Source organism: Cebus imitator, unplaced genomic scaffold, assembly GCF_001604975.1.
Source record: "Cebus imitator isolate Cc_AM_T3 unplaced genomic scaffold, Cebus_imitator-1.0 Scaffold345, whole genome shotgun sequence".
Lineage (NCBI taxonomy): Eukaryota > Metazoa > Chordata > Mammalia > Primates > Cebidae > Cebus > Cebus imitator.
Window position 1 is genome coordinate 1,611,079 of NW_016107660.1, and position 27,850 is coordinate 1,638,928.

Consider the following 27,850-nt stretch of genomic DNA (forward strand, 5'->3'; position numbering starts at 1 on the left):
GCCCTAAAAGGGACATTTTGTCTCATCAATGGTGTCAATCGACAGAAACTCACCGACATGACTTCACACAAGTATTGCTTTGTATTTCAAAATAATAACAAAATGCTACAATAATAGGTCATCTATACTAGCTGCCTTGACTTCCTTCACGCCAATTCATTTATAAAATCCCATGCATCTGGCTTTATTACTAAAGTACAACTGTATTCAAAGTTGGCAATGACTTTATAATTGCAAATACAGAAGGTTTTTCTCAGTTCGTGCTTTCGTTGAGCTCTGTGTTACGAATAATATTTTTGAAGACCTCTTTCTCAAATTTGCCTGTTTAAAAATATCCTATCCCTCTACATAGAGATGTCTATTCCTTTTCTCAAAAACTTCCATACCTCCTGAGCTATGTGCACACTGCTTCTTTGTCAGGAATATTAACTCATTCAGACAAATGCTGAAAGCATATTGAGTCTCTACCACATACCACACACATTAATATTGTATTCTTTTATTTTTCGAGACACAGTATCGCTCTGTTGCCCAGGCTGGATTGCAATGGCGAGATCTTGGCTCACGGCAACCTCTAACTCCCGAGTTCAAGTGATTCTCCGGCCTCAGCCTCTAGAGTAGCTGGGACTATAGGCACACACCACCACATCTGGCTAATTTTTATATTCTTAGTAGAGATGGGGTTTCATCATGTTGGCCAGGCTGGTCTCGAACTCTTGACCTCATGATCCACCTGCCTCGGCCTCCTAAAGTTCTGGGATTACAGGCGAGAGCCAATACGCCCGGTGAATATTGTATTCTTATATTCAGTTTTCCCTCATCCACCTTTCTCTCTATCTAAATCTCACCCAATCCTCATGTCCTCCCTGCCTCTTCAATGAAATTTTCCCTAATCACCCTAGTTCACAGTATATTCTTCCTCTTCCAACTCTTTATTGTGTTGCTGAATATTTGCAAACATCCATTTAATACTGATTAGAATATACTTTAATTATTTTCTTTTTCATTCATGTATATCATACATGCCAATTAAATCTTCTGTGGCCTAAGATATTAATGTTTAATATCACAGTAAAAGATAACTGGATATAAGTACAGTAATGTTCATATGTTATTATTTGCTTTACAGATTTATCTATAGCCTCATGTTTAAGAAGATAGCCTTAACCAATTAACAAATGGTGAGTTTTCAGCACCGTGTCTGGCATAGAGAACATAATACACCGCTGCTACTGCATATCAAGATGTCGCTATCAATAAATAGGCTTCAAGGTCTATTATAAGAGCACTATAACAGGCATTTGTCCTTAAAAATATAAAGAAAGAGAAGCCATATGTATTTGTGAACATGTTACAAAAATAGGCACTACAAAATAATGATAGGCAACATTAATTGAGTATCTACTAAGTGCAAGATATGTGACCCTATAATATGTACCTTCTGGCCAGGTGCAGTGGCTCACGCCTGTAATCCCAGCACTTTGGGAAGTCAAGGGGGGTGGATCACAAGGTCAGGAGATCGAGACCATCCTGGCCAACATGGTGAAATTCCAACTCTACTAAAAATACAAAAATTAGCCAGGTATGGTGGTGGGTGCCTGTAAAAATCCCAGCTACTCGGGAGGCTGAGGCAGGAGAATCGCTTGAGCCTGGAAGGCAAAGTGCAGTGAACCAAGATCACACCATTGAATGTTAGCCTGGCGACAGAGTGGGACTTCATCTCAAAAAAATATACATATATATATATATGCACCCTCTATATTTTATCTTACTTTATCTTCTCAATGAGTGAACTTATAATTGAGGACATGGGCCTAGAGCGGTGGCTCACACCTGTAATCCCAGCACTCTGGGAGGCTGAGGCAAGCGGATTGCCTGGGATCGGGAGTTCGAGACCAGCCTGACCAACATGGAGAAACCCCGTCTCTACTAAAAATACAAAAATAGCTGGGCATGGTGGTGCATGTCTGTAATCCCAGCTACTCAGGAGGCTGAGGCAGGAGATTTCCTTGAGCCTGGGAGGCAGAGGTTGAGGTGAGCCGAGATCTTGCCATTCCACTCCAGCCTGGGCAATAAGAGCAAAACTCTGTCTCAAATAATAATAATAATAAATAATTGGGGACATGAATTCTTAGAGACAAAAGAGTCTACATAACTTATCCAAGGTCATATATTAGAAATTCGCAATGACTTCCAATGTGAACCTATACCTGTCTTGATCCAAAGCCCATCCTCTTCACACTCTAAAACTGAATGAATACTCAGACCAAGTGTTATGGAAAGAGAGGAACTAAAATAAGTGCAGTGCAGAGCTAATCTATTTACTTGAACTCTTGAATTATCAAAATACTGGCCTATGAGAATGATACATCTTTAATTCAGACACTTTTCTAATTGTTTCATAATTGTAGTGATGTATTGTATGTCTATATTTCATTGTCAAACACATGCATTAACTAAAGTGGAATAAGTAACAAATACAGTGACTTGAAAAAGAAAAATGTAATTAAAAATAACATCAACATTGTCCAGGACTTTTCTCAAACTCATTTATTACATATTGATTTTCCAATCTATTCCATAGCACTGTTACTCTCTCTACATACAATGGCTGAAAATCTCATCAGCAATATTTCAGGAATCAAGAAATGACTAAATGGAATTATTCCTTTTTTGAAAACACTTTAGATTCTTCCACAGTCTCTCAGAACTATAAAGCAAATAATAAATTTTATCTTTACCACACCCCTGGGTGGTTTCTTATGTTTCTTGAATGTTATATTCTTAAGCATTTCATTTTTTTCCCCAGGTTTATAGCAACAAAATAACAGAAGTTACTAATGAAGAGTCCCACAAAGAAAAAATAATTGACTCTTTAAAAAATAATAGAATTTCCTTTCTTTTAGATTTACTTTCCACCCAAAACTTGGATTGAATTAGCCTTTCTCTAGGGGAAGAAGTGTAAAACTCATTACTACAGTCACTCTATGTCTGAAAGCCTATAAAAAAATTGGATGTTTTTTGGAATATTTTGGAAGGATAATTTGTGGTTCATAAAGAAATAAAATATTTAAACAATCTGCTATCTGCACATCATGTTTTGCCTGCAATTGCCCATAACAAGGTGTATATATACGCATTTATGTGTGTACCTATAAATATATGTGTGTGTGTGTGTATATATATATGTATGTATATCTTATAACATGATCCAAATGTTTTCATTTTAACTTTCCACATGATTGAAAACAAACCATCCTGTTACAAACATTTAAATATAGAATAAATATTGCACTGCTAATATATACTTCTAGATAAAAATTAGGATTTTCAAAGCTACACATTCATCAAATTAATGCAAATATGACAAGTTTTAAATTTAAAAAGCAGCATTAGACAGGAAAAAAAATAAGTCAGAATTATAATGGGCCCTACAATAGCTCTAAAAAAGTTAGTTTTTCCCCTAAAGCCAATTACTTCTCATATTAGATTCATAGTTTTTCAAACTAATACCTGAACTTAAAAATATATATAAATGGGAATACATATTGTAAAAATTCCATCAACTCTACCAAAGTCTATTTGTTAAAATATTTCCATTAAAGTCAAAATCTAAAAAAGCCTTGACTTCAAGAGAATTATATTTTCTCTTAAACACAATTTATGAGAGATAAGAAGGCAGAGAGAAATAGCAAGAAAAAAAGAGGGGAACACAGTAGCATGAGAAAGGAAGGTCATTTTAGAAGAGGAAAAAGACAAATAAATGTCAAAATAAATCGTAGAAACTCCTGAAAAATAAAAAGCATTTCAGCATAATATCAAAATGTGAGTGCCATCATATCAAATGCAGTAGAGGGGTAAATGATGCTCAGCTGTAATGTATTACGGTTACACATATTAAAGCAATGTAATGCCATCTGTATGTAAAATAGCAGCAAAACCCATAGTTGACAGAAGTGCTTACCTTCAAGGAATTCAGAGCATCCATGATCACGTCTGTTTTTATTTATCATTTTAATATGATTATACACTGGGTAGCAGTATTCCATTTGTTAAAATTAAAAAAAAAAAAAAACTAAATTAAATACAATTTGTTTAAATTAAATAGTGGTTGCTAATTTAGGTTCCAGAGTTAGACTCCATAGGTTTGAAGTCCTAGTTTTGCATTTAACCAGATGTACAGCCAAGGGCAAGTTACTTAAACCATCCAAACCTCCCTTTCTCTTAAATGGATTTAATCTGAGTAACTAAAATATAGGGTTGTTTCAGAGGATAATGGAGACACTAAGGTATCATGTATACTACAGTACCTATACTATAGCACTCAATAGATGTTAGCCAATAATATACTAACAACAACAAAAATAGCTTGTCATAGCGAAAAGCTCAAATTCTAGGCCTCTTGACTCCAAGGGCTATCTCTCTTATAAGACCTTTTTTTTTTCTTTACAGAGACAATGGAATAACACCACTCATTCTCTCACCATGACTGTGCAATAGATCCAGTGCCTCGTTCTAAAAACATGCAAAATGTTGTTTCATAAAACTTTCCATAATAATAATCTGACTACCAGATATTAAAATCCTATTATAATTATATATTAGGAAACTAACAGAAAATATAAGGTGCAATGAGAATTCAGGATTACTTTTAATTTTTCCATGGAGTCCTTGGAGAATGTTTTACAAGCTGCATCAATTTCCTTTCCTATCACGTCAAGGATGGATTCCTGTTCAGTCTCCAAGCAAAGAAGTTGATCCTTGAGCTGCAATCTGGCCTCTTCGATCCTCCTTAAGTGCTCTTCTTCAATGCTTATATGTTTTTCCTAAGTCATTGACAAGAAATTAAACAAGTTGATTAGTATTAAGTGGAAGCAAGGAATACTCACTTCAACAAACTAAAAGAAGTGGATTAGAAAAGAAATCTGACTCCATCAGCCCTGTTACTTTACTAAAATAAAACTTTAATCTACTCATTAACTGAGGCAAAATTACAGAGGTTCCGTAGTAGGGCAGTTTGGGAACTGGTGAGCAGATACTTGACAAACAAAATCATAACAATTCTCTAACAAAAAGAAAAAAAGAAGTAGAAAAGAGAATCCTTTCCCATTTTAATAACATATTCTCACTAATGAATGAGAGATTAAAAGCTGATGTCAGACACTGACTTCGAGCTTTCACTGAACATTAGTAAAACACCAGAAAATATAAACTGCTAAATACGATGTTAGTTTCTTCATTTGAGGAAAAAAATAAGTGTTACCACCACTATCTCATCAAAACATAGTTTTAGGAAAAGTCTAAGTTTTCACATGCAATCATACCACATAAATGCTTTTAAATCATGAAAATTTGAAAGAAAGATGGAGGTACTTTTCATCTTGTCATTATTTACTTAATGAAAAGGGGTTTCTAAGGAGCCCTTTAAGAGATTACAAGGACTTGGGAACCCACTCTAGGTAAAAACAATTCTAAATCATTATGATTGTACAGTTTCTTGACTAGAGAAATTCCAAATGCATATGGCTTGTAATAAAATAACAAAATCACTAGAATTTTATGTCTAAATGGTGGACCAAAGCCATGACAGCTGGCTATGACACCTTCAGTCATCACACTGTAACCTAATCATCTTCATCTGGCCTCTTAAATACGACAAAACCAGAGAAATTATGTGAGCAACAAACCCAACCTGAATTGAAAAGAAAACAAAGAAATCCACTCATTAAGAATTATGAAACGCAGAATGATATTTTACTAAAAGAAACATAAATGATATTTCCCTTCAATTCAACTTACTTTAAAAATAAATGAAACATCCTCTGCCAGGAAGGACAGACCCTTTCATAATCTATCTTCTGTACTTCTCTCTTGCCTCATCTTCCTCCTTTCCACTCTCTCAGAATTTGATGACTTACAGCAACTTACATCTGCCTACATATGTCTCCCCAGACCACATCTGACTTGTACAACTTGGCTTGAAGTTGTGCTACTTCAAAATGGGGCTGGTAGCCAAGAGACATTTATCTTGAGGAGTTTGCCTTAGTTCATCATCCGGGTCTGGATCTCAGCTTTGTAAACCTAGGAACTGAAATTTATTTTTGGTACTCAGAGTGGTACTTTCAGCAGCAGAGTAACAATAAGCTCACAAGAGATTAATGTGTATGAACTAGAAAGCCACTTAATTAACTACATTCGTTTACAATGAGAACCATGACTACCATGTGAATCAGAATGTCCATGTCAGCATAACCAGTACAGTTTCTCTCTATAGACAGATCTAGATGGGAAGGCAAACTATAATCAGACTATTGGTTAATGAACAGGAAATTAGAGCAAAGGGAGTTTCTTTTATGAAACAATGTTTAAACAGCATCGGGCTAATCAAAGTCCAGCATGCTCACCATGCATCAGGAATTTATGAACCACAGTAACAGGGGTGCTCCATTCTTCTAGGCAGTGTTTGCATGGCGGGTGCTGAGGTACGTCTCCCTTTCTTCTTTTTCCACATTGACGTTCTGTCCAAACTTTCCCAACCAATTGATATTAATACATCATTTCTTTAGATTTACTGATATTTTCCCAAGTCTTGCTAACATTTAGGAGTTTTTAAAAAAATTAACATCTCAGCTCTGAAAAGTATTTGACAACTGTATCATTTACTCATTAGAAAGCAACCTTATTACTAAGTCTCTAGGTGATACTTGCCTCCCTACTGTTCCTATGTATCTACCACCTATATCTTCTTATCTTTCTAAGTTTATCCTTTAAGATGCTGTGTCCTTTCTTCCTGAACTCCCAAAGCAAATCATTCCCATTGCATGTTAGGTATATCATAATTTTTAAATTTTTTTTTTCAAAATGTAATATAATTATTTGCTTGTATACCAATCTCCCCCAATAAACTGCTAATTTTGTGAGTCCACAAAACACATTTTTAATCATTTTAAAACTCTCCCACTTTGCTGAATAAATGATTTAAACATTTTTTGAAGACTCAAATTCAATATGCCAAAGATGATTTCATCAATTGTTATGCAAAGCTTATAACCTCAGAAGTTACTGAGGTGTGCTAGGAGGTTTCTTCCACACATACATAAGGCCTCCTGATGGTGCAGTATTTTCACGGTCTGATATTAATAAAGAAAATAAATACCCTATCGGGCTACTGACGTATTCGAAGACTGCCCATATTTTACATCTAAGCAATTCAAAATAATGTTATAATTGATCTTTCTTTTCTCATTTCCCTCATAGCCATCTCTCTTTCCTCCACTACTACTTTTCTGTGGTTTTCATTTCTTTTCTCTTATAATAAGAAGACAGAACTATTTCAATCTTTCGATATTCTTGAGAATGTTGATATTGTCAGAAAAACCTCTGTAAGTTCAGTCTCTTTAGAAAACATAGAAAACTTCATTGTCCATTTACTGTCCTCTGTGGGAGAGTTGCATGCTATGTCCAAGCTCTCTTTGAGTAAAAACTATAGGACTATGGGTTCACATGACCTTAGAGATCAGTAAGTTCAACTACTTGCTCCTTCAGGATTCCCTTATTTGGCATTTTTGACAAATGAGCCATCCAACCTCTAAATGAACATCTCAAGTGTCAAGGAACAGAGTACCTGACAAAGCTGTGAACTCTCTCCATCAGTGTCCGAGCTATATGCAACAATTAAAGTAAACAAATCTTCCACCCCAACTAAGCCTTCTAACCTTCCAGGTAAAAGTTTCTGTTCTTTTCTCCTATATTTTATTTGATTAGGTTTCAGACACATAGTGGTCTCCATTTTCTGCTTGTACTCCAAGATCCTAAATCTAAGAGTTAAGTGAGCTCTTCTATACCATACTTCAGCAATTGTAATTTCATTTTCATTCATTACCTCATTCAACAAATATTTACCTAAAGGCTAGTCTAGACAAGACATTCTTTTGTGCACTAGAAATGGAGTAAGTGATTTCTTCTTGACCTTTTGGCTAAGATCAAGTGTGGAGATAGAGTAAATGACACAGACAGGCAGATTCCTACTCTCATAGAGTCAACAAATATTTCCATGAAATGTCATTACTTTTGTACCATTCTTCTGGTTTGGGCATATTTATTTGAAGAATAATTACGGTACCCAATGAATTAGTGCTTTCTCCCAGTTTCATGTTTTAGAAATAGATGTGCTGACTAAGTAAACACAGCTAATTCTGAAGGAGGGGTGGGACCAGAAATTGGCCAAAGTTAATCCAAGTATCCTGTTAGATTTAGAGGCATTCAAATAAGTGAGGGCAGATGATAATATTTAGGCATTATTAAGGCTATTCTCTGGTCTTCTGGTCAATTCAGAGGGGACAAATATCCCCTGATTCTACAAGATTAACAAAAAGCTACCACATTTCTAGAGAACCAGAGGCAAAATGTGTTATTTTAGAGAATGCTTAGAAATACAGAAGACAAAGTCTAACTTCAGTGTTTCAGGGTGAATGGACACAGATGCCTGGAGCCTAGGGAATGTACATAACTTCTTTTGGAGCAGGAAGGCAGCCAGATTAAGCTGACTACAGCAGTCTATGAGATCCAAGAAGAAGGATACCCTAGACAATGGCTGAGTCTGAGAAAGAAACTCAGAGAATAAACCAACCCCTATTTTTACATTTTAAGTAACTAAAGCTCAGACAAAGTAACTTGACTGAAGTGAAAGAACCTATTAAATACATCCCCATAACCTGATCCCCTGACTAGTATTCTCTCTTAAAATGCTAGAAAGGCCAAGGTTTTAACATTAGAATTTAGAAAAACATTGTGAAAAATTCAGAAAAGTTTTCAGCAGGTTATGTGGTAACTAATGTAGTCCTAAAGTAAAAAGAAGAAATCAAAAATTAAATTCTGAATGAGCCTTATCATAAACGAAAATATATGACATATTGACATATTCAGAATGGAACACAATCAAAAGCACATTGAACATGCATAATATCCCAGACTTTTAGGGGCTATCCATCTATGCTGAAGAAGTGCCTGTGTACCCACAAAATCTGCTTTAGTCCAATTTTCAAAAGTGTGCTAGTCACACACTAAACAAGGTATAGTTCCATCGTCAAGACAGCAAAGGTTTTACGAAGCCTCTATTTTAGGACAAGAAAGGCTCATATTGTTGACACTTAAGTATATTTTAGGACAAGAAAGGCTTATATTATTGACACTTAACTATAAAGAAAACATAAAACTGCTGACAATCTCATGATAAACACACACACACACTGCTGAGTGTTTTGATAAACTGACCTATAATTCAAAAAATAAGAAATGCTGTTGTATTTATAGATTTATGTTTCAGCATGCTCTTTACAACTGAGAGCATTCACTTTCCTAGAGGCGCTAAAGATCATAAGGAGATAGGTCTTATCAGAAATATAAAAACTTCAATAAAACAAGAGCATGTCCAAAATAGTATCTCTTTGGTAAAAGTTTATGAGATTCCTTCAATGTCTTAAGAGTTCCAGAAATGCCACTTTATTTACAATATGGCTATTACATGAAATAAAAACAGTTCATTAAAAACCTTAAACAGAAATATGATGTTAAATAAAGTACAGTGATATGACTAAATAAGTCATTAATTTACAAAGGTAATGGTTTTCCTTCCCTGAAAACTACTTGAGTAAGCACGTGTGACAATATTTCAGTCCCAAGGCCATCTTAACATACATCAACAAAGGGTAGGGGAAGATAGGATAAAAGGTAGAGAAAGAGAGAAATCAAATAATATTAAAGGCTGAAATTAAAACTAATGGAATTTAAGCAAAGCTATTGCAAATACAGCTTGTTAAAACTACTGACATGCACACATCCCCAAAAAATTTTTGAGGAAGACTATTTTCGTACCTTAAGATAACTGTTACATCTAAGCTTTAAATCCAGGACACCAATATTACAAGGCAAATTATGAAGCTATCCTGAACAAAAATTGGATCTATCTGGAAGCCATTTATCTGACTCTCTAAAGAAGGCTGACATTCTTACACCAACAGTTCACTCAGCTGCAAAGAAATTAGCATACAACACGAAATGTGAACCAGGGCAGAAACTACATACAAGAGTAACTAAAAGAGAAGATATCTGCAATGGATTTTATAGGAAACGTGGAAAGAATTTAAGCTCGAAAATTACACATAACAGTTTCAACTGTCTTATAAAATGGCAAAAAAAAAAACAAATAATACATCAAGTGCTGGTCACATCATAACCACTTTTTTCAAGCTTATTTCTTAAGAGTAGATTTTTACACAATGGAGACCTCCTTAAACTCAAAAGTTGGCTATATGAAATACTTAGACAAATATCAAAAAATAAGACAAAGCAAAAGTAACTCTAAACTCAAGAGTTCAGATGAATTTCAAAAATCTCCATGGATTCATCCAATGTGTATCATTCGCCCTCTGGGGAACTCTTCTCAGGAATACACAGGCAAAGGAAGGGGAATTCCTAATTCAATATAAAAGACTAGTAACACACCTCTCCTTCTGCATCCACATGGATGTTATAACAATGAAAGATTATCTGAGTTCTTACACAAGAATATTAGGTGCTCCTTCTCTGTGCTACCATAAGAAGTTATGATTAATAGTGTGTTAAGAGCATGTAAGAGCCTTGGTAAAACAAGAGAACTAATGGAAAAAAGAAATGGCAAATGGAAACACTGGCTATAAGATTTGATGAAGGTTAAAACTTGAGCATGAAAGGCATTGCAATCTATAACCTCTTTATAAAATTTCTGCTATGCCACTCACTACTCTGTGTGTCTTCTATGCCTGTCTCCCCATCAGACTGCATTCCTCTAATGTGAAAATCTTATCCTTTATTTAAATATTCCCGCCCCTACTAGACTGTCTCACATAGCAGTCATTTGATCAATCTTGTTGGGACACATATCAGCTTTTATGTTGTACTCATTGACAAGCATTTTTTGAGCATATTAAATGTGGCAAGCGTAGAACCAACAATACAACAATTTTTAAAAGTCCCAAGAAATTTTTAATCTCTGAACTCAAATAACGTTTTGTCCCACAGTAAGCTGGTTTTCTTTTGTTGCCACAGTTAATGATTTAATCCATGGAGGGTAATCATCTTGTCAGTAGCAGGCTATTGTAACTATCAAGAGGGTATCACAATAATGAGCACCCTGGAAGTGGTAAGAAGTAATCAGATGCAGACTCAATTTTAAAGTAGATTCAATAAGATTTGCTGATGAACTAAATATGTTTCCATGTGTGAGACAATGAGCTGGTTCTTTACATGTATTTAACAGGCAAAGGAACACTGTAAATCCTACTCTAAGTTTGGCTTCTAAAACGAAAATGCTACTATTTGTGGGTTGGATACACTCTCTTCCTTCTCCTCTGATAAGCAGAGGAGTGCTTTATGCTATTTCCTTCAAAGGAGGGGAAGAAGTTATGATTAACATTGTGTTAAGAGTATGCAAGAGCCTCAGTAAAACAATGGACCTAACAGAGAAAAGGGATGGTGTATCGAAACACTGGCTATAAGATTTGATGCAGATAAAAACTTTAATGTGAAAGGCTTTCCAACGTATAACCTGGTCTTAGGCAAGCTTACAAAAGTTTGTTTCCATAAACCAGAATCAAAAAAATGAAAATTCTAATTCAAACTTTTAACCCCATTAAAAAAAATTATTCTGCCTCAGGCTTTTCAGTATCTTTTTCTAGGAAAGTATTGAGCAATACAAAGACTATTAGCAGCATAATCAAAAGGTGTTAGGATATATATTGGACACATTCCTAGAAATTGATATTCAAAGCTAAAATAAAAATACCTTCTAAATGATGCTTTATGCATTCATTAAGGTTTTTACTTATTACACATTTCTCTCAAGACAAATGCCTGGAAATAGAAATAACATGCAATATTTAAAAATCAGCACTTTTTGACCCATTTCTATTTCTGAAACAAAATATGGACAAGGGAACAAACTGGAAACTAGAGTTTCAAATTATGCATTTGGAACAAACACTGTTTAATTTTCAAAAGAATAAAATTATCATTCATCTTGAGAGAAGTATTTATAAGGTTACAGTTTCTTTTTTTATTTAATTGCATTTGGGCTCTGGGGTACATGGGCACATCCTGCATCCTGCAGTACTGTTGCATAGGTACACACATGCCATGGTGGTTTGCTGTCTCCTTCCCCCCCTCCCCCATTTCCTACATCAGGCATTTCTCCAGTTGCTACCCTCCCCATCCTCACCGACCCCCCTCACTGTCCCTTCCCTCCCCTCCAAGCCCCCACCTAGCCCAGTCAATGTTGTTCCCTTCCCTGTGCCCAAGTGTTCTCATTGTTCATCACCTGCTTATGAATGAAAACATGCAGTGTTTTTCTGTTCTTTTGTCAGTTTGCTGAGAATGATGGTTTCTACATTCATCCATGTCTCTACAAAGGACATGAACTAATCATTTTTTATGGCTGCGTAGTATTCCATGGTGTATATGTGCCACATTTTTTGTCCAGTCAATCATCGATGGGCATTTGGGTTGGTTCTAGGTCTTTGCTATTGTAAACAGTGCCACAATGAACATACGTGTGTGTGTGTCTTTATGACAGACAATTTATAATCCTTTGAGTATACACCCAGTAATGGCATTGCTGGGTCAAATGGAATTTCTATTTCTACATCCTTGAGGAATCGCCACACTGTCTTCCACAATGGTTGAACTAATTTACACTCCCACTAACAATGTAAAAGTGTTCCTTTTTCTCCACATCCTTTCCAGCATCTGTTGTCTCCAGATTTTTTAATGATCACCATTCTAACTGGCATGAGATGGTATCTCGATGCGGTTTTGATTTGCATTTCTCTAATGACCAGTGATGATGAGCATTTTCCCATGTTTGTCGGCCACATATTTGTCCTCTTCTGAAAAGTGTCTGTTCATATCCTTCACCCACTTTTGAATGGGTTTGTTTTTTTTCTTGTAAATCTGCTTTAGTTCTTTGCAGATTCTGGATCTTAGCCCTTTGTCTGATGGGTAGATTGCAAAAATGTTTTCCCATGCTGTTGGCCGCTGGTTTACTCTAGATTGGTTTTTTTTGCTGTGCAGAAGCTCTTAAGTTTAATTAGGTCCCATTTGTCTATTTTGGCTTTTGTTGCCATTGCTTTTGGTGTTTTAGTCATGAAGTCTGTGCCTGTGCCTATGTCCTGAATTGTTTTGCCTAGGTTTTCTTCTAGGGTTTTTATGGTATTAGTTGTTGTGTTTAAATCCTTAATCCATCTGCAGTTAATTTTTGTATAAAGTGTAAGGAAGGGGTCCAGTTTCAGCTTCCCGCTTACGGCTAACCAGTTTTCCCAACACCGCATATTAAACAGGGAATCCTTTCCCCATTGTTTGTTTTTGTCTAGTTTATCAAAGATCAGATGGTTTTAGATGTGTGGCATTGCTTCTGAGGACTCTATTCTGTTCCACTGGTACCAGTACCATGCTGTTTTGATTATGGTAGCCTTGTGGTATAGTTTGAAGTCAGGTAGCGTGATGCCTCCAGCTTTGTCCTTTTTGCTTAGGATTGTCATGGCTCTGCGGGCTCTCTTTTGGTTCCATATGAAGTTTAAAGTGGTTTTTTTCCAGTTCTGTGAAGGTCACTGGTAGCTTGATGGGGATAGCACTGAATCTATAAGTTACTTTGGGCAGTATGGCCATTTTCATGATATTGATTCTTCCTAACCATGAGCATGGAATGTTTTTCCATCTGTTTGTGTCCTCTCTTATTTCCTTGATCAGTGGTTTGAAGTTCTCCTTGAAGAGTTCTTTTACCTCCTGTGTTATTAGTTGTATTCCTAGGTATTTTATTCTCTTTGTAGCAATTGTAAATGGGAGTTCACTCATTATTTGGCTCTCTGTTTGTCTGTTATTGGTGTATAGGAATGCTTGTGATTTCTGCACATTGATTTTGTATCCTGAGACTTTGCCGAAGTCACTTATCAGCTTAAGGGGGTTTTGGGCTGAGATGATGGGGTCTTCTAAATACACAATCATGTCATCTACAAATAGAGACAGTTTGACTTCTTCTTTTCCTAATTGAATGCCCTTTATTTCTTTTTCTTGCCTAACTGCTCTGGCTAGAACTTCCAATACTATATTGAATAGGAGCGGTGAGAGACGGCATTCTTGTCTAGTGACAGTATTTAAACGAAATGCTTCTAAATTTTGCCCATTCAGTATGATATTGGCTGTAGGTTTGTCATAAATAGCTCTTATTATTTTGAGATACGTTCCATTGACATCTAGTTTATTGTGAGTTTTTATCATAAAGGCCTGTTGAATTTTGTCAAAGGTCTTCTCTGCATCTATTGAGATAATCATGTGGTTTTTGTCCCTGGTTTTGTTTATGAGGTGAATTACATTTATAGATTTACGTGTGTTGAACCAGCCTTGCATCCCCAAGCTGAAGACTACTTGATCGTGGTGGATAAGCTTTTTGATGTGCTGTTGGATTCTGTTTGCCAGTATTTCATTGAAGATTTCTACATGGATACTGGCCTGTAGTTTTCTTTTTTAGTTGTGTCTCTGCCAGATTTTGGTATCAGGATGACGTTGGTCTCATAGAGTTAGGGAGGATTCCCTCTTTTTGCACTGTTTGGAATAGTTTCAACAGCAATGGTACCAGCTCCTCTTTGTATGTCTGGTAGAATTCAGCTCTGCACCCATCTGGTCCTGGACTTTTTTTGGTTGGTAGGCTATTAATTGCTGCCTCGACTTCAGACCTTGCTATTGGTCTATTCAGGGTTTCAACTTCTTCTTGGCTTAGTCTTGGGAGTGTACAAGTGTCCAGGAATTTATCCATTTCTTCCAGATTTACTGGTTTATGTGCTTATGAAGCTTAGTTTGGCTGGATACGAAATTCTGGGTTGAAAGCTCTTTTCTTTAAGAATGCTTAATACTAGCCCCCACTCTCTTCTAGCTTTCAAGGTTTCTGCCAAGAGATCTGCTGTGAGTCTGATGGTCTTTCCTTTGTGGGTGACTCAACCTTTCTCTCTGGCTGCCTACCCTTAGGATTATTTCCTTCATTTCAACCCTGGTGAATCTGACAATGATGTGCCTTGGGGTTGCTCTTCTTGAGGAATATCTTTGTGGGGTTCTCTGTATTTCCTGGATTTGAATGTTGGCCTGCCTTGTTAGGTTGGGAAAGTTCTCTTGTATAATATCTTGAAGGGTGTTTTCCAACTTGAATTCATTCTCCCTGTCATATTCAGGTATGCCGATCAAGCGTAGATTAGGTCTTTTCATATAATCCCAAAGTTCTTGGAGGCTTTGTTCATTTCTTTTCACTCTTTTTTCTCTAATCTTGCCTTCTCATTTTATTTCATTGATTTGATCTTCTAGCTCTGATATCCTTTCTTCTGCTTGATCGATTTGGCTGTTGAAACGTGTATGCCTCACAAAGTTCTCGTGCTGTGTTTTTCAGCTCCATCAAGTCGTTTATGTTCTTCTCTAAGCTTGTTATTCTAGTTAGCATTTCATCCAACCTTTTTTCAAGGTTCTTAGTTTCTTTGTATTAGGTAAGAACACAATCTTTTAACTCAGAGAAGTTTGTTATTACCCACCTTCTGACGTCTGCTTCTGTCAATTCGTCAAATTCATTCTCTTTTTTTGTTCCCTTGATAGTGAAGAGTTGTGATCCCAGGGAGAAGAGGTGTTCTGTTCTGTGATGGTTTCATCCTTTTTGCACTGTTTTTTCCCATCTTCATGGATTTATTTCCCTTTAATCTTTGAAACTGGTGATTTCAGGAGGAGTCTCTGAGTGGACTTTTTTCTGTTGAGGTTGGAGCTGTATCTTTTTTGGCCTGTAGAGGGCATTGCTGGGCTCTCGGGTTCAGTCAGGTTGTTGGGTGGGTGGTCCTTCCCTGGAGTTTGTTTGCAGGTGAGATTGGTCCTGCCTTCCCAATGGTGTCTCTCCTTCCCCACCTAGATCTTCCTGGTTGGGGTGAAGCTGGTATGTTTACTGCCAAGCTCTCTAGCAAGGGCTTCAGTTTGAATTCTGTGAAGGTGGGGCCTACCAGACCTTACGATCTGTTTCCGTGCTTTCAACTCTGCCTCCCTCTGTGGGACAGTCTGTCTCATTGGCATTAGTCCAAACTCCTGCCCAGGTTCCTGTGACAACCTGCCACGCCCAGAGGTAGTGGCTACTCAGATTTGCATCAACTACTCACGGTGCCCCACCATCTGGCAGGGCTCTCGTGGACCGTGGGTTGCAGGAGGAATGAGGTAAGCATAGAATGTGAATCAGAGCACGGAGGGGGTTAGGCCCCCAACCCTCCAAGCCGGCTGCATGTTTCAGGTGGGGACGTGCCCCACCTTGATGTCTCCCCCTGGGCGGCTCTTGCCCTGCAGCTCCTTCCCTGGGCCTATTTTCAATGCCCTAGTCAGTCCCACAGAAATAAATCTGGTACCTCATTTGGAATTGTGAAGTCCTCTAGCCCTCTGTGTCTCATTCACTGGGAGCTGCATTCCCCTGATAGCTTTTCTGGGCCATCTTGGCACCCCCCGCCCCCTCTCACAGTGTCTTTAATAACCATCAAGATTTCTTCTCCTCTTTTTTTTTTCTTAAAGGATACTGAAACTTGCATTTATTCTTATGAAAGAATATTTTTAAGCTTAAAAATGAACGTCCAAATAAAATAACATGTATATAACAAGCACCTCCTAGGTGTTTTTCCTAAAATGTATTGAATATTGCTTGTTCAACATTAAACAACAAAATGAATTGAGTCAATAAGCAATTTAAATGCTGATATAAGAGAAACTAAATGAAAACAAATCCAGACATTCACTGTATGTTCTCTTTAAGGGTCAACCAGAGCCAGCAAAGACTGCTTAACCGCAGGCAAGGCACTGAAACAGATGTGATACAGAACTTTCATGTGGTCTATTCCATTGGCTTTTTATACCTCAACCAATGGTATATACCATTATTTAGCCTGATACCAACACTATGGGGATCACTCACAACTGTGGAAGTAAATGAAATCAAGCTAATAGTAAAGGATTTTAATGGAAAGTGCAGAACACATTTGATTTCTCCTCTATACCCTTATAGTTATCAATCCCTCAGTGAGTTAAGGATTAAATGACAGGCCTCTTAATCAAGTCCAAGTCATGGGTGGGTACAACTTGTAAACTTTGCCTTTACTCCTAGAATTCACTTAAAATCAACCTCTTTGATTGTAAAAAGTTGGTAGAAAAGTCATTGCCAATTGAATCATTTCAAAAAAGCTTCACCATAGCTGTGTTCTAATTCAGAAAGTAGAAACCAGAAGTACTTCTATCCACCTTTATGTTTTTCCCCTCTCTCTGCCACAGCTACACATATAAATGCAGCCTCTCCCTTCCCATTGTATATTCACTTCATTTTTACATTCTAAACTTTTTTCTTAACATCTGACATCATGTTTCATAAATGGGAAGCACTGTAATCTCAGCCTACTCTCTGTAAAAGTCAAGTACTACTCTGGGCTTAATGACTACATGTCATTCAATTAAACATACTTTAAATGAACACTCCTAACATGTATCATTTGCCTTCAACCATTTTATTTTTTTTTATTATTGTTTTGTTTTTTACGAAGATGGGAATCTGACAGGAAATTACTCATAACATCCTAGTTAGTGTTTACTTAGAGTATCTGGTTTAAATTTGCTTCCAAATTAATATGTGGTAACTACAACTTTATTTTACTCACACAACTTAAAATAGCTGTAGCACCAAAAAAAGACCACAATCTGCCTAAAAATGGCCTAAAGTGTAAACATTAAAGTAAATGCTAGAAGTCAATAGCTCAGTTGCTTCTATTTTTCTGATTTTCTCTGGGAAAATCTGAAGTCAGAATATTCTGCCTGCTATCATCAAATACCTCTTAGTCAAAAATGTGACAATGTGATTTTGCAAAGTAGTGAGGACTTCATAGAATAGACATCTGACAATCATATATCTTTTTCCACATCATCAAAAAATAGCAATCCTAAACAGATGGTTAAATTAGAAACACAAAGTTTAAAAACACTGATTCACTTTTTCCTCTACAGATATCTTTTATGTGGAAAGTTCAGGTTTTAATTAAATTTTTCTAACAAAATCATTGATGATTCACATTCCAAAATTTGTTGGACTAAAAAATAAAAGAGTATATGGTAATTTGTTGAATGTAATAACCCTAAATTTAAATTCAATGCTAAGAGTTCAATGAAAAGACACAAACGTGAATCATTTTGTTGGCAATAAAGGAGAAGAGTATAAGGAATGTTTGCTCATATCCTGTTTCTACCATGTTTCTATGAAATGTTGAGCAAGTCACTATATTCTCTCAACTTCAGTTTCCACCATCTGTAAAAATGGGCACCATAAATACACTTGCAAGTGTGAATTGTAATTACCATTTTTTAAAAGCTCCATATGTTGTATAAGAAAATGATTTCAAGTGTTTTTATCCAACATAATGACAGCTTTAAAATGTTACTATATGTCACTTTATAAATGACTTAAAGCATTTCATGGGAAGGAACAAAAACGCATTTCTATGCATCTTGGTCTATTCAACACAAGTTCCTATCAATTGCTATAGCCTTAGATGTCTCTTAATTTGTGATCTTAAAGTATCTCTTAATTGTTTCATTGAAGTTTTTCTCATCTTCTGAAAGAATGACAGAAATTAAGTTCCTCTAAAGAGAACTAAGCATAGCTATTGAAATAAGTATGTATTAAATGAGATAGCTGGGTATCTCCAATAACACAAGCCAGAAATGGTTCTTACTGATTCTGATACAACGGAAAGAACAGGATTGGTAACCTTGAGTCCTGTTTCCATTTCTACCCAAGGATAGCTGGGGGCTCTTGGGTAAGTCAGTTAATTCTTTGGGCTAGAACCTCATCTGTAAAATAAGGTATTGAGAGCTGACCTTGTCTTTAAGATTATGTTTCATCTGACCTTATGTTTAAAATTCTTATACACTTTAAAATAACACTGATACCAAATGTTTTGGGGAATTAATGATATGGACAGTACACATGGAAATAGTGGGTAAAAGAGGTTGCAGTTCTCTGGCAAAGGCCGCACCCACAAATCTGGAAACCCATGTCCCTAGATGAGAACAAAAATTCCTGTTTTTGTGCCTGAAAGTTGCCTTTTGGCCCACCTACCCCCCTATCCTGTACCCACAGAAACCCCAAACTCCTGGCTCCATGAGCAGAAAAGAAGATAAACAGAAAGGCAGAAGAATGGCAGAACAGTGTGACAGACAAAAGAGAAGGAATGTCTGAACATCAAGAAGAGTTCGGTTGGGGACAGTTGAAAAGATAGGCCACAGGACGGCCAAACTCCAGAGGAAGATCGTCTTCCCATTCCATCCCCCTTCCAGCACCCCATCCATCCTGCTGACAGCCACCTCCACCACTCAGTAAAAACTCCACATTCATCCTTCAAATACCTGTGTGAACTGATTCTTCCAGGATGCTGGACAGGACTTGGGTACCAACACAGCACTGGGCAGGTTAATACTTAAGCCATCTGGGGATGGCAAGGCTAAAAGAGCACACTGTGACACATGCCTACTAGGCTTCAGTAGTCATAGACACCTATCTCTGGATGCTGCTGTGGGGCCGGATCCCAGAGGTACTTGCCCCAGCTCCTGCACCTGCCCGTCTGTGTGCTCCCCCTCCCATAAGAGGTTTCAGCATGCATGGCAGCCAAAAAGACAAGCCACACACCCCTGTCGCACATCCTGTGAGGGGGTCAGGGAACTCTCCCGTGTCATTATCAGCTTCGCCTCAGTAATCCAGTGGTAACTTGTAAACTCTGAGACAATACTTATTATAGAAATCTAACACACAAATTTTTCTGGAGCAGAAAACCTGAAAAACTACTGAAGAATCCTGCAACATTGTCAAGGCTAGCTAACTGAAAGGTGTAAGAAAGCACCTCTTGTAACAGAGGAAGCTTCTTGTATATATAAAATGAAAACAATCAATAAAATTAAATTATTCCTTCACTAATACTGGAAAATAAATGTCTTTGTTATATTTGTGTTCAACTTAGGAAAACAATCTCATAATATTTCTATCTTTCCTTTACAAATTTTTGTCACTGTGTATAAATACATCTGCATAAAATATTGTACATATTATTTGATAAAAGAGTCATATTTATAAAACATAAGGATGAAGAAAACATACATAGTATAAAGAGAATAATCTAGGCCGGGCGCGGTGGCTCACGCCTGTAATCCCAGCACTTTGGGAGGCCGAGGCGGGTGGATCACAAGGTCAAGAGATCGAGACCATCCTGGTCAACATGGTGAAACCCCGTCTCTACTAAAACTGCAAAAAATTAGCTGGGCATGGTGGCGCGTGCCTGTAATCCCAGCTACTAAGGAGGCTGAGGCAGGAGAATTGCCTGAACCTAGGAGGCGGAGGTTGCGGTGAGCCGAGATCGCGCCATTGCACTCCAGCTTGGGTAACAAGAGTGAAACCCTGTCTAAAAAAAAAAAAAAAAAAAGAGAATAATCTATAAAATAATGTCAATTTTCAGTATTAACTTTTTAAAATATACAAAAATGTTCAAAATTAAAATCAGTTTTTCTTTTAATATATCTACTACAAAATTACTTGTATCTTTACAAAGATAGCCAATGTCATTTATAAATTCATAGCTATTTGCATAAGATTTTTAAAAATTACATCAGATGCAGATCTGTATAGATCAGACATTTAAAACCTTAGTTATGTAAACTTTAATGCTGACTGGTTGAGCAAAAATGATTTAATTATGCACTAACTCTCGTTGATTCAGATTCCAGTGAAACCAATAAAAATATATTTCTGATAGAACAAACAGGTAAATGTCAGGAAAATCAAAGGATTAATATTTAAAACAAAAGAAGAAATAAAATATTTCCCTGTAAAATGTAAGCAAAAGGAATAATACATTTTAATGATACCATGGATGGGAGAAAATTCTTTCTGTAATATTTCAGGGTAGCTTTTTTGCCCTGGTTAGAAGCTCATAATAAAGTACCAAATGGATATGCAAAAATCTGTGGGTTGCATAAAACTTGTTCTCTTTGTCATGTAAAACTGAAAAATAACCTTTGACAAAGCAAGATCAGATGCTGGAAAAAATGCATTTTAATTCCACATATTACCACTGAATGCATGAGGAAAATATGCTAAAGTCAGTAATTTTGTGGATATTTAGCAACAGCAGCATTCTACCACTGTTTGATGCTATCACTGATGCTAATGGTTTATATAAATTTTGATGCAGTTTTAATACTTCTTAGCTTATCAGGTAATAATAACATGACATGAAACATATCTAAAACAAATCACACAGCAAAATAATAGCAAGGCTTTAAAAAAAGGTTGTGTGTATTGATAGCCTCAGTAACATCACACACTGATGTCGGGGATGGGCATGCAAAATGCTACTTTGTTAGGCAAATCAGAAAGCTCCCCACCCACCCTCCCAGCCACCACTTTTGATTATAGCAGAGCTGGCCCTTCAATCCATAAGCCCTCATTTATCAAGTTCATTGCATTGCTTACATTGTAATTTTCAGTCTACTAGTCACTGGGTTTTCCTTCCTTGAAAACATATTTTATTTTGTTTTCTTGCTTTTATCTGCCCTATACAGGCCACTTTATACATGTGTGTATGTATATCCATATTTCTTTACATTTATACATATATGTATGCGTGTGTGTGTATGTGTGTGTGTACAAATATGCCTCTTTGTCCATAATTTACTTATAGATTACCTACTATGTGTCAGGCTCTGTGCCTGGTCTTGGAGATGGAAATATGACCAAAATGTAATTCCTGTCCTCAAATATCAAGCATAATTATAAAGCTGCCCACCTGATTGGTTTGCTTAACACACGTGCTTTCAATATCACTTACTGATAAACCTACCAGCTCTTTTCACATGTGTGCCTCCTTTGCGGATCAACTGTTTCAAATGATTCAACATAGTCTGGTTCTAAACTTCCAATCAGCAAAGTTCTGTGGTTTTATTATTAGGTAAATCCTAGGTACATTCTTTTTATTACTACCACATCTTTAGGCTGACCGTAGGCAGTCATTCCATATATGCCAATCAGTTGACTGCTTGGTTAAACCAGTAGTCCGCATATATTTGGAAACATAACAATAACAAAATAATGGCAGCTACCACTAACTGATTTCTTATTAGACACCAGATACCATGCCAAGCAGTTTACATACGTTCTCACACTTAATCCTAAAAGAAGGTATTATTATGCATATTTAAAGGACGATAAAACTGAGGCTTTCAATTTTAAACAACTTGCCTAAAGCCACACAGATAGAAAAAAATTCAAACTCAAAAGTTTTGCCCATAATCGTTATTGCTATACTACTTCTCAAAGAGAAAGTCCCTACCTGTAGTTAGCTCAATCTAATAAAATTTGATTCATAGCTAACTAAACTAAAAATCAGATCAACACAAACGGGCAAATCACTTTAAAGTACATAGCAATCATGTATACCAAAAATAAATATCAAAGTTTAGAAAGCATATAAACTACATATATAAGAATGTGTGTGTGTGTGTGTTTGTGTGTGTGTGTGTGTGTGTGTGTGTGTGTGTGTGTGTGTGTGATTAAGATTTTATACCATTTTAGGCTATAGACACCATCTTTTCTCTCCGTTAGCACCCATTGTCAGGACTTGAATATACAGTTAGTCAGCAACAAACCTGTATCTTAACTCTGTCTTATCCTCAACATCCAGCACAATGCCTGCCACATAGCACATGATCAATAGATAGCAATACTATAATAAAATCATTAACTCTTAAAGCTCTGTTCTGAAGTGAATGCTCCACTTACATGAATGTGTGATAACACATGCATCGGAAATATCACAAATAGAATCTGTGATGAAGCATTTATTTTAAGTAAGCAAGGTATACTTGACATTTTGCCTCACTGCAACCTCCTCTCCTCCACCCAGTTCAAGTGATTCTCCTGCCTGAGCCACCTGAATAGCTGGAATTACAGGTGCCCGTCACCACACCCTGCTAATATTTGTCTTTTTAGCAGAAATGGGGTTTCACCATGTTGGCCAGGCTGGTCTCGAACTCCTGACCTCAAATGATCTTCCCAACTTGGCCTCCCAAAGTGCTAGGATTACAGGTGTCAGCTATCACACACCAGGGGACATTTTCAACATATCAAATTTTTCACCATTTCTTAAATGCAGCTAAGGAAATATAAAACATATCAATGTAATCTTCTGGCTAATTTCATAAATTAGAATTATATTATGAAAAAGTTGAAAAATTAGCCGGGCGTGGTGGCTCAAGCCTGTAATCCCAGCACTTTGGGAGGCTGAGGCGGGTGGATCACGAGGTCAAGAGATCGAGACCATCCTGGTCAACACGGTGAAACCCCGTCTCTACTAAAAATACAAAAAATTAGCTGGGCATGGTGGCGCGTGCCTGTAATCCCAGCTACTCAGGAGGCTGAGGCAGGAGGATTGCCTGAACCCAGGAGGCGGAGGTTGCGGTGAGCCGAGATTGCGCCATTGCACTCCAGCCTGGGTAACAAGAGCGAAACTCCGTCCCCCCAAAAAAAAAAAAAAAAAAAAAAAAGAAAAAGTTGAAAAATTTAGCATTATCACCAGAGCTACTACAACCTGGCAATAAATACATTAAATACATATGAACATTAGACACCATCCAAACAAAGCATGACACAGAACTAACAGACAGCTGCTGTCAAGACTGTAGGCCTAAATTTAGCAACATAAACATGTTTACTCATAAACTCCTAACTAACTTACACTTTATTTCCTTGGCTTTAACAATTACTAGAGAACTATATATATATATATAGTTCTCTAGTAATTGTTATATATATTATATATATATATATGTTATATATATTATATATATATATAATTTTTATCTTTACATATAATTTTTTCTACTCTCTCTATATATTAATAGTAGCAACATTTGATACACAACAAAAAGCAGAAAGGTAAGCAAAGCACTAAGGAAGTTTCTACCTAGAAGTTTATGAGTAGTAGTGTTTTCTTTTGAGACGGAGTTTCACTCTTGTTACCCAGGCTGGAGTGCAATGGCGCAATCTCGGCTCACTGCAACCATGCCCAGCTAATTTTTGTATTTTTAGTAGAGGCGGGGTTTCACCATGTTGACCAGGATAGTCTCGATCTCTCGACCTCGTGATCCACCTGCCTCGAACTCCCAAAGTGCTGGGATTATAGGCGTGAGCCACCGTGCCCGGCCTATGAGTAGTTTTATGACAGCCCACCCAGTGCTAACTCCTTTCACCATAGATTTTAGTAACCCTGATTGAGGACATATGTGTATTCATTTGTCCCATGTATATACTGTCTTATCCTATTATCCATACTTTGATGGTCATTTTTTACATTTCACTTCTATTACCTTCAATTTCAAAGCCCTTCATGACGCGGGTGGAAGACAGAGAAAACAAATTTCAATATTCTGTCATCTATTCTTAGTTGACTTTTTGCCACAAGAGAACCTCAGAAGTAGTGACTTCTAAAAATATCTGCTATAGCCAACACCTGATATATGGAAGTCACCCAATAATTTTATACGTCTACTCAAAGGAAAGCAGTGAGCCTGGTGTGGATGTACCAAAGTTACAACCTTCTCACTATGAGAATTAACAGTCACAGTGCCTACCACATAAGAGAACACTTAACCGTTACATATTTTAAGCCTCAGTTTTGTCACAGATTAAAAGGGATCAATAAAACCTAACTGCTATAGACTGAACGTGTATATCCCCCAAATTCATAGTTGAAACCTAATCTCCAGTGTGACAATATTTGAGGGTGGGGCCCTTGGGAAGTGATTAGGTCATAAAGGTAGAACCCTCATGAATAGGATTAATGTCCTTATAGAGACCCAAGAGAGCTCTCTCTTCACTTCCATTATATGAAGACACAGCAAGAATAAGCATCTATGAACCAGGAAGCATGCCCTTACCAGACACTGATTCTGCCAGCACCACGTTCTTGGACTTCCCAGCCTCCAGAACCATGGGAAATAAATTTCTGTTGTTTTTATTCCATCCAATCTATAGCATTCTGTTATAGCAGCTCAGACTAAGACACTAACCCAAAGAGTTGTAAGAATTAAATGATGAGTAGACATAGGTAAATCAGGTGGCATAAATATCTGACATAGAGTAGATCCTCAATAAATCATCATTTCTTTCTTTTCTACTTCATCTCTAAATTCCTATTTTGAGAAACAGAAAAAGATTAAAATCAATTTTTTGCACTTCAAATGTATTAGAAGCTGAATGAGTGATTGAAAGAATAAGTCACAGCATTCTAATAAACTGTCATTTTTTTTCTGTACCAATACAACTTTCCTGTGAAAGACTACAATTATCATTAATTAATATATAAAATATATTCTAGAAGAAATTAAAATTGAAATTAGAATTTGAAATTAGAATTCACTCATATTTTTACCCTTTCTTCTAGTTGATCCTTCAAACACTGGTATTTTAGCTTCAGTTTTTTGTTCTCATTTTCATTCTGGGTTAATTCCTCTGTCAGCCTGTCACACTGTGATTTCAACTTCTCCAGCTGACAACGATGAACTTTAGCCATATTCTTCTCTTCTAAGCTTTCAGCCTGAGAAAAAGAGAAGGAAAAAAGAGAAAGTCCACTAGCCATAGCCACAATACACCAAAGAAATTACACATTTTAAAACACATCAAGATTTTAGTTAGCTCTTTCAAAGAATTCATATATAAACATTAAACAAACAGGAAATGTTCTTTGCATTTATTCAATCGCTCATCAGTATTTACCAAGCATTTACGAAGTGATAGATACTGGACTAGATGCTAAATATATCAAATATAAACAGTAAGAGAGTCAGAAGCAACAATCTAGTTGACAACATTGAATGAGAAGTGCTTATCAAAGGTGAAAGCTGGATATTTTGGAAATCCAAAGAAAAGAGAGCAGCTCTGATAAGAGGGGAAGGAGTTATTAGAGAAGTGTCCCAAAAGGGAAATACTAGGAGATGGTACTAACTGATAAGTTCCCTGGTCTATAAATGGGGCTTAACATTCCTGTTCGACTTCATTCCTGGTTTCTATGAAATAACTGTGTACTTTTTATATATAGGTCGTTATCAATACTACTCTTATGGGGCTAAAAAGTATTATGAAGTGTAACAACCAAGAAACTACAAATGTAATATGAAAAAGTTTACCAGTGACTTTTTTCAATATCAGTAGTGTAGTAAAATACATATTTATTGGTCTTTAGGGTATAACCAGAATCAGCTTTTTAAAATAAACTTTGAGAATAATCTATTCTATATAGAGAATTCAGTAAAGATTTGTCAGGTATGTGAACTTAAAGAATTTTAAAAATAACAATAACGTAAACACCATGTTCCTGACACTGCTCCAAGACCTTTTGGTATATACTTGTTCCTCATCCTCACAACAACCTTTGAGAATGAAATAAGGTATTACTATTGCCCTTATTGCCATAATAAGAAGAAAGAAAATAAAGCTAATCACTTGCCCAAAGATATACAGTGAGTAAATGGAGAGTCAGGATTTGAACCCAGGAATTCTTTCTAATGTCCATGCTTTCAACTACGCCACACTGCCTCCCAAAAGGGACAATATCTTCATGTTTTAAAAGCCAATTTGGTGCAACTAGAAACGCTAACAAAACACACCTACCAGTTGCTAACAGTCTGTAAACAATCACATTTAATCTGTTTAAAATATATGTTATAATGCCTAAAATATAGGTTTATTTTTATAAGTTTATTATATGAGTTTAATTAGGTATGTAGGAACATAATCAATGGAAACAATTTCCTGAAAGAAAGAAGTTTTGGGAGTTTTAGACAAAATCTGTATTTTATTAACCCCACAAAATTTACCTAAGACCTGATGCCACATTAAATTAACAAAGAAATTGATTTTTTAATGAGCAATCCTACATTCACAGCCCAAAATAAATTTACAAAATAAAGTCTCTCATCAGGAAAATTGTTCAATTATGATTTTAAGTTTCAGTAGAATGCTTTTACTTTTCTTTATGTTCTATCAAAAGCATAGGGAAATACGAAGAATTTCCCCCTAAAGTCAGTAGTGTGCTCACAGGCACTGTCAAAAAGCCAGCTGTGCTCTTCTCTTCCCAAGTTCATCCCTCTCCAAAGACGTCTCATTTGTACCTTGAAATCAGCCAAGAAAGGGATATTCAGAACCACCAAACTTGGCAAATGCTATAAACCAAGTGTTTTCCACCCACAGGAAGCTTGTTTTCAGATATTTATCAGCACACCAATACTGAAGCTTAACTAACAACTTATTATTGTGGTTTTTATTACATTTATATTTCATTTTAGAATTTACAAAGTGATGTTTTGTGCACAACAACCCAGTGATACAGAAGGACATTACTATTCCTATGTTAACAGTGAAGCACAAAAAGGTGAAATAACTTGACCAAGATCATATGGTCAGCAAACGCTAAAAATACAGAACTCCAATCCGGCATCTTTTCATTCTAAAAAACGACTCTATAAAATGATTTTGTTGAAGTTATAATGAGGTGATAGATCAATATCCAGAAAATATTAATAGCAGACCAAGTCATTAAAACAGTTTAAATTTAAATTTAAAAACAGGTATGAGAGGGGTGAATCTACATGGAGCAAAAAAATAGAACTAATTTGTACAGAGAAAAAATATGGATGACTTATCAGAGCTTTTTAGACTCAAAAAAGTAATAAA

The 27,850-nt window shown here is 36.4% G+C and overlaps 1 protein-coding gene across 2 annotated transcripts in view; it reads right to left on the reverse strand.

The window, feature by feature from the left end:
* The window catches only part of CEP128 (centrosomal protein 128), a 458,914-nt gene that overhangs the window by 248,061 nt on the left and 183,003 nt on the right, over positions 1-27,850 (reverse strand). For both annotated transcript variants that reach the window (XM_017505934.2, XM_037730456.1), the window contains exons 16-17: positions 25,551-25,715; positions 4,650-4,826 (exon numbers count right to left, since the gene is read on the reverse strand). In XM_017505934.2, the coding sequence (XP_017361423.1) occupies positions 4,650-4,826; positions 25,551-25,715 (342 nt within the window). The remainder of the gene's footprint in view (positions 1-4,649; positions 4,827-25,550; positions 25,716-27,850) is intronic.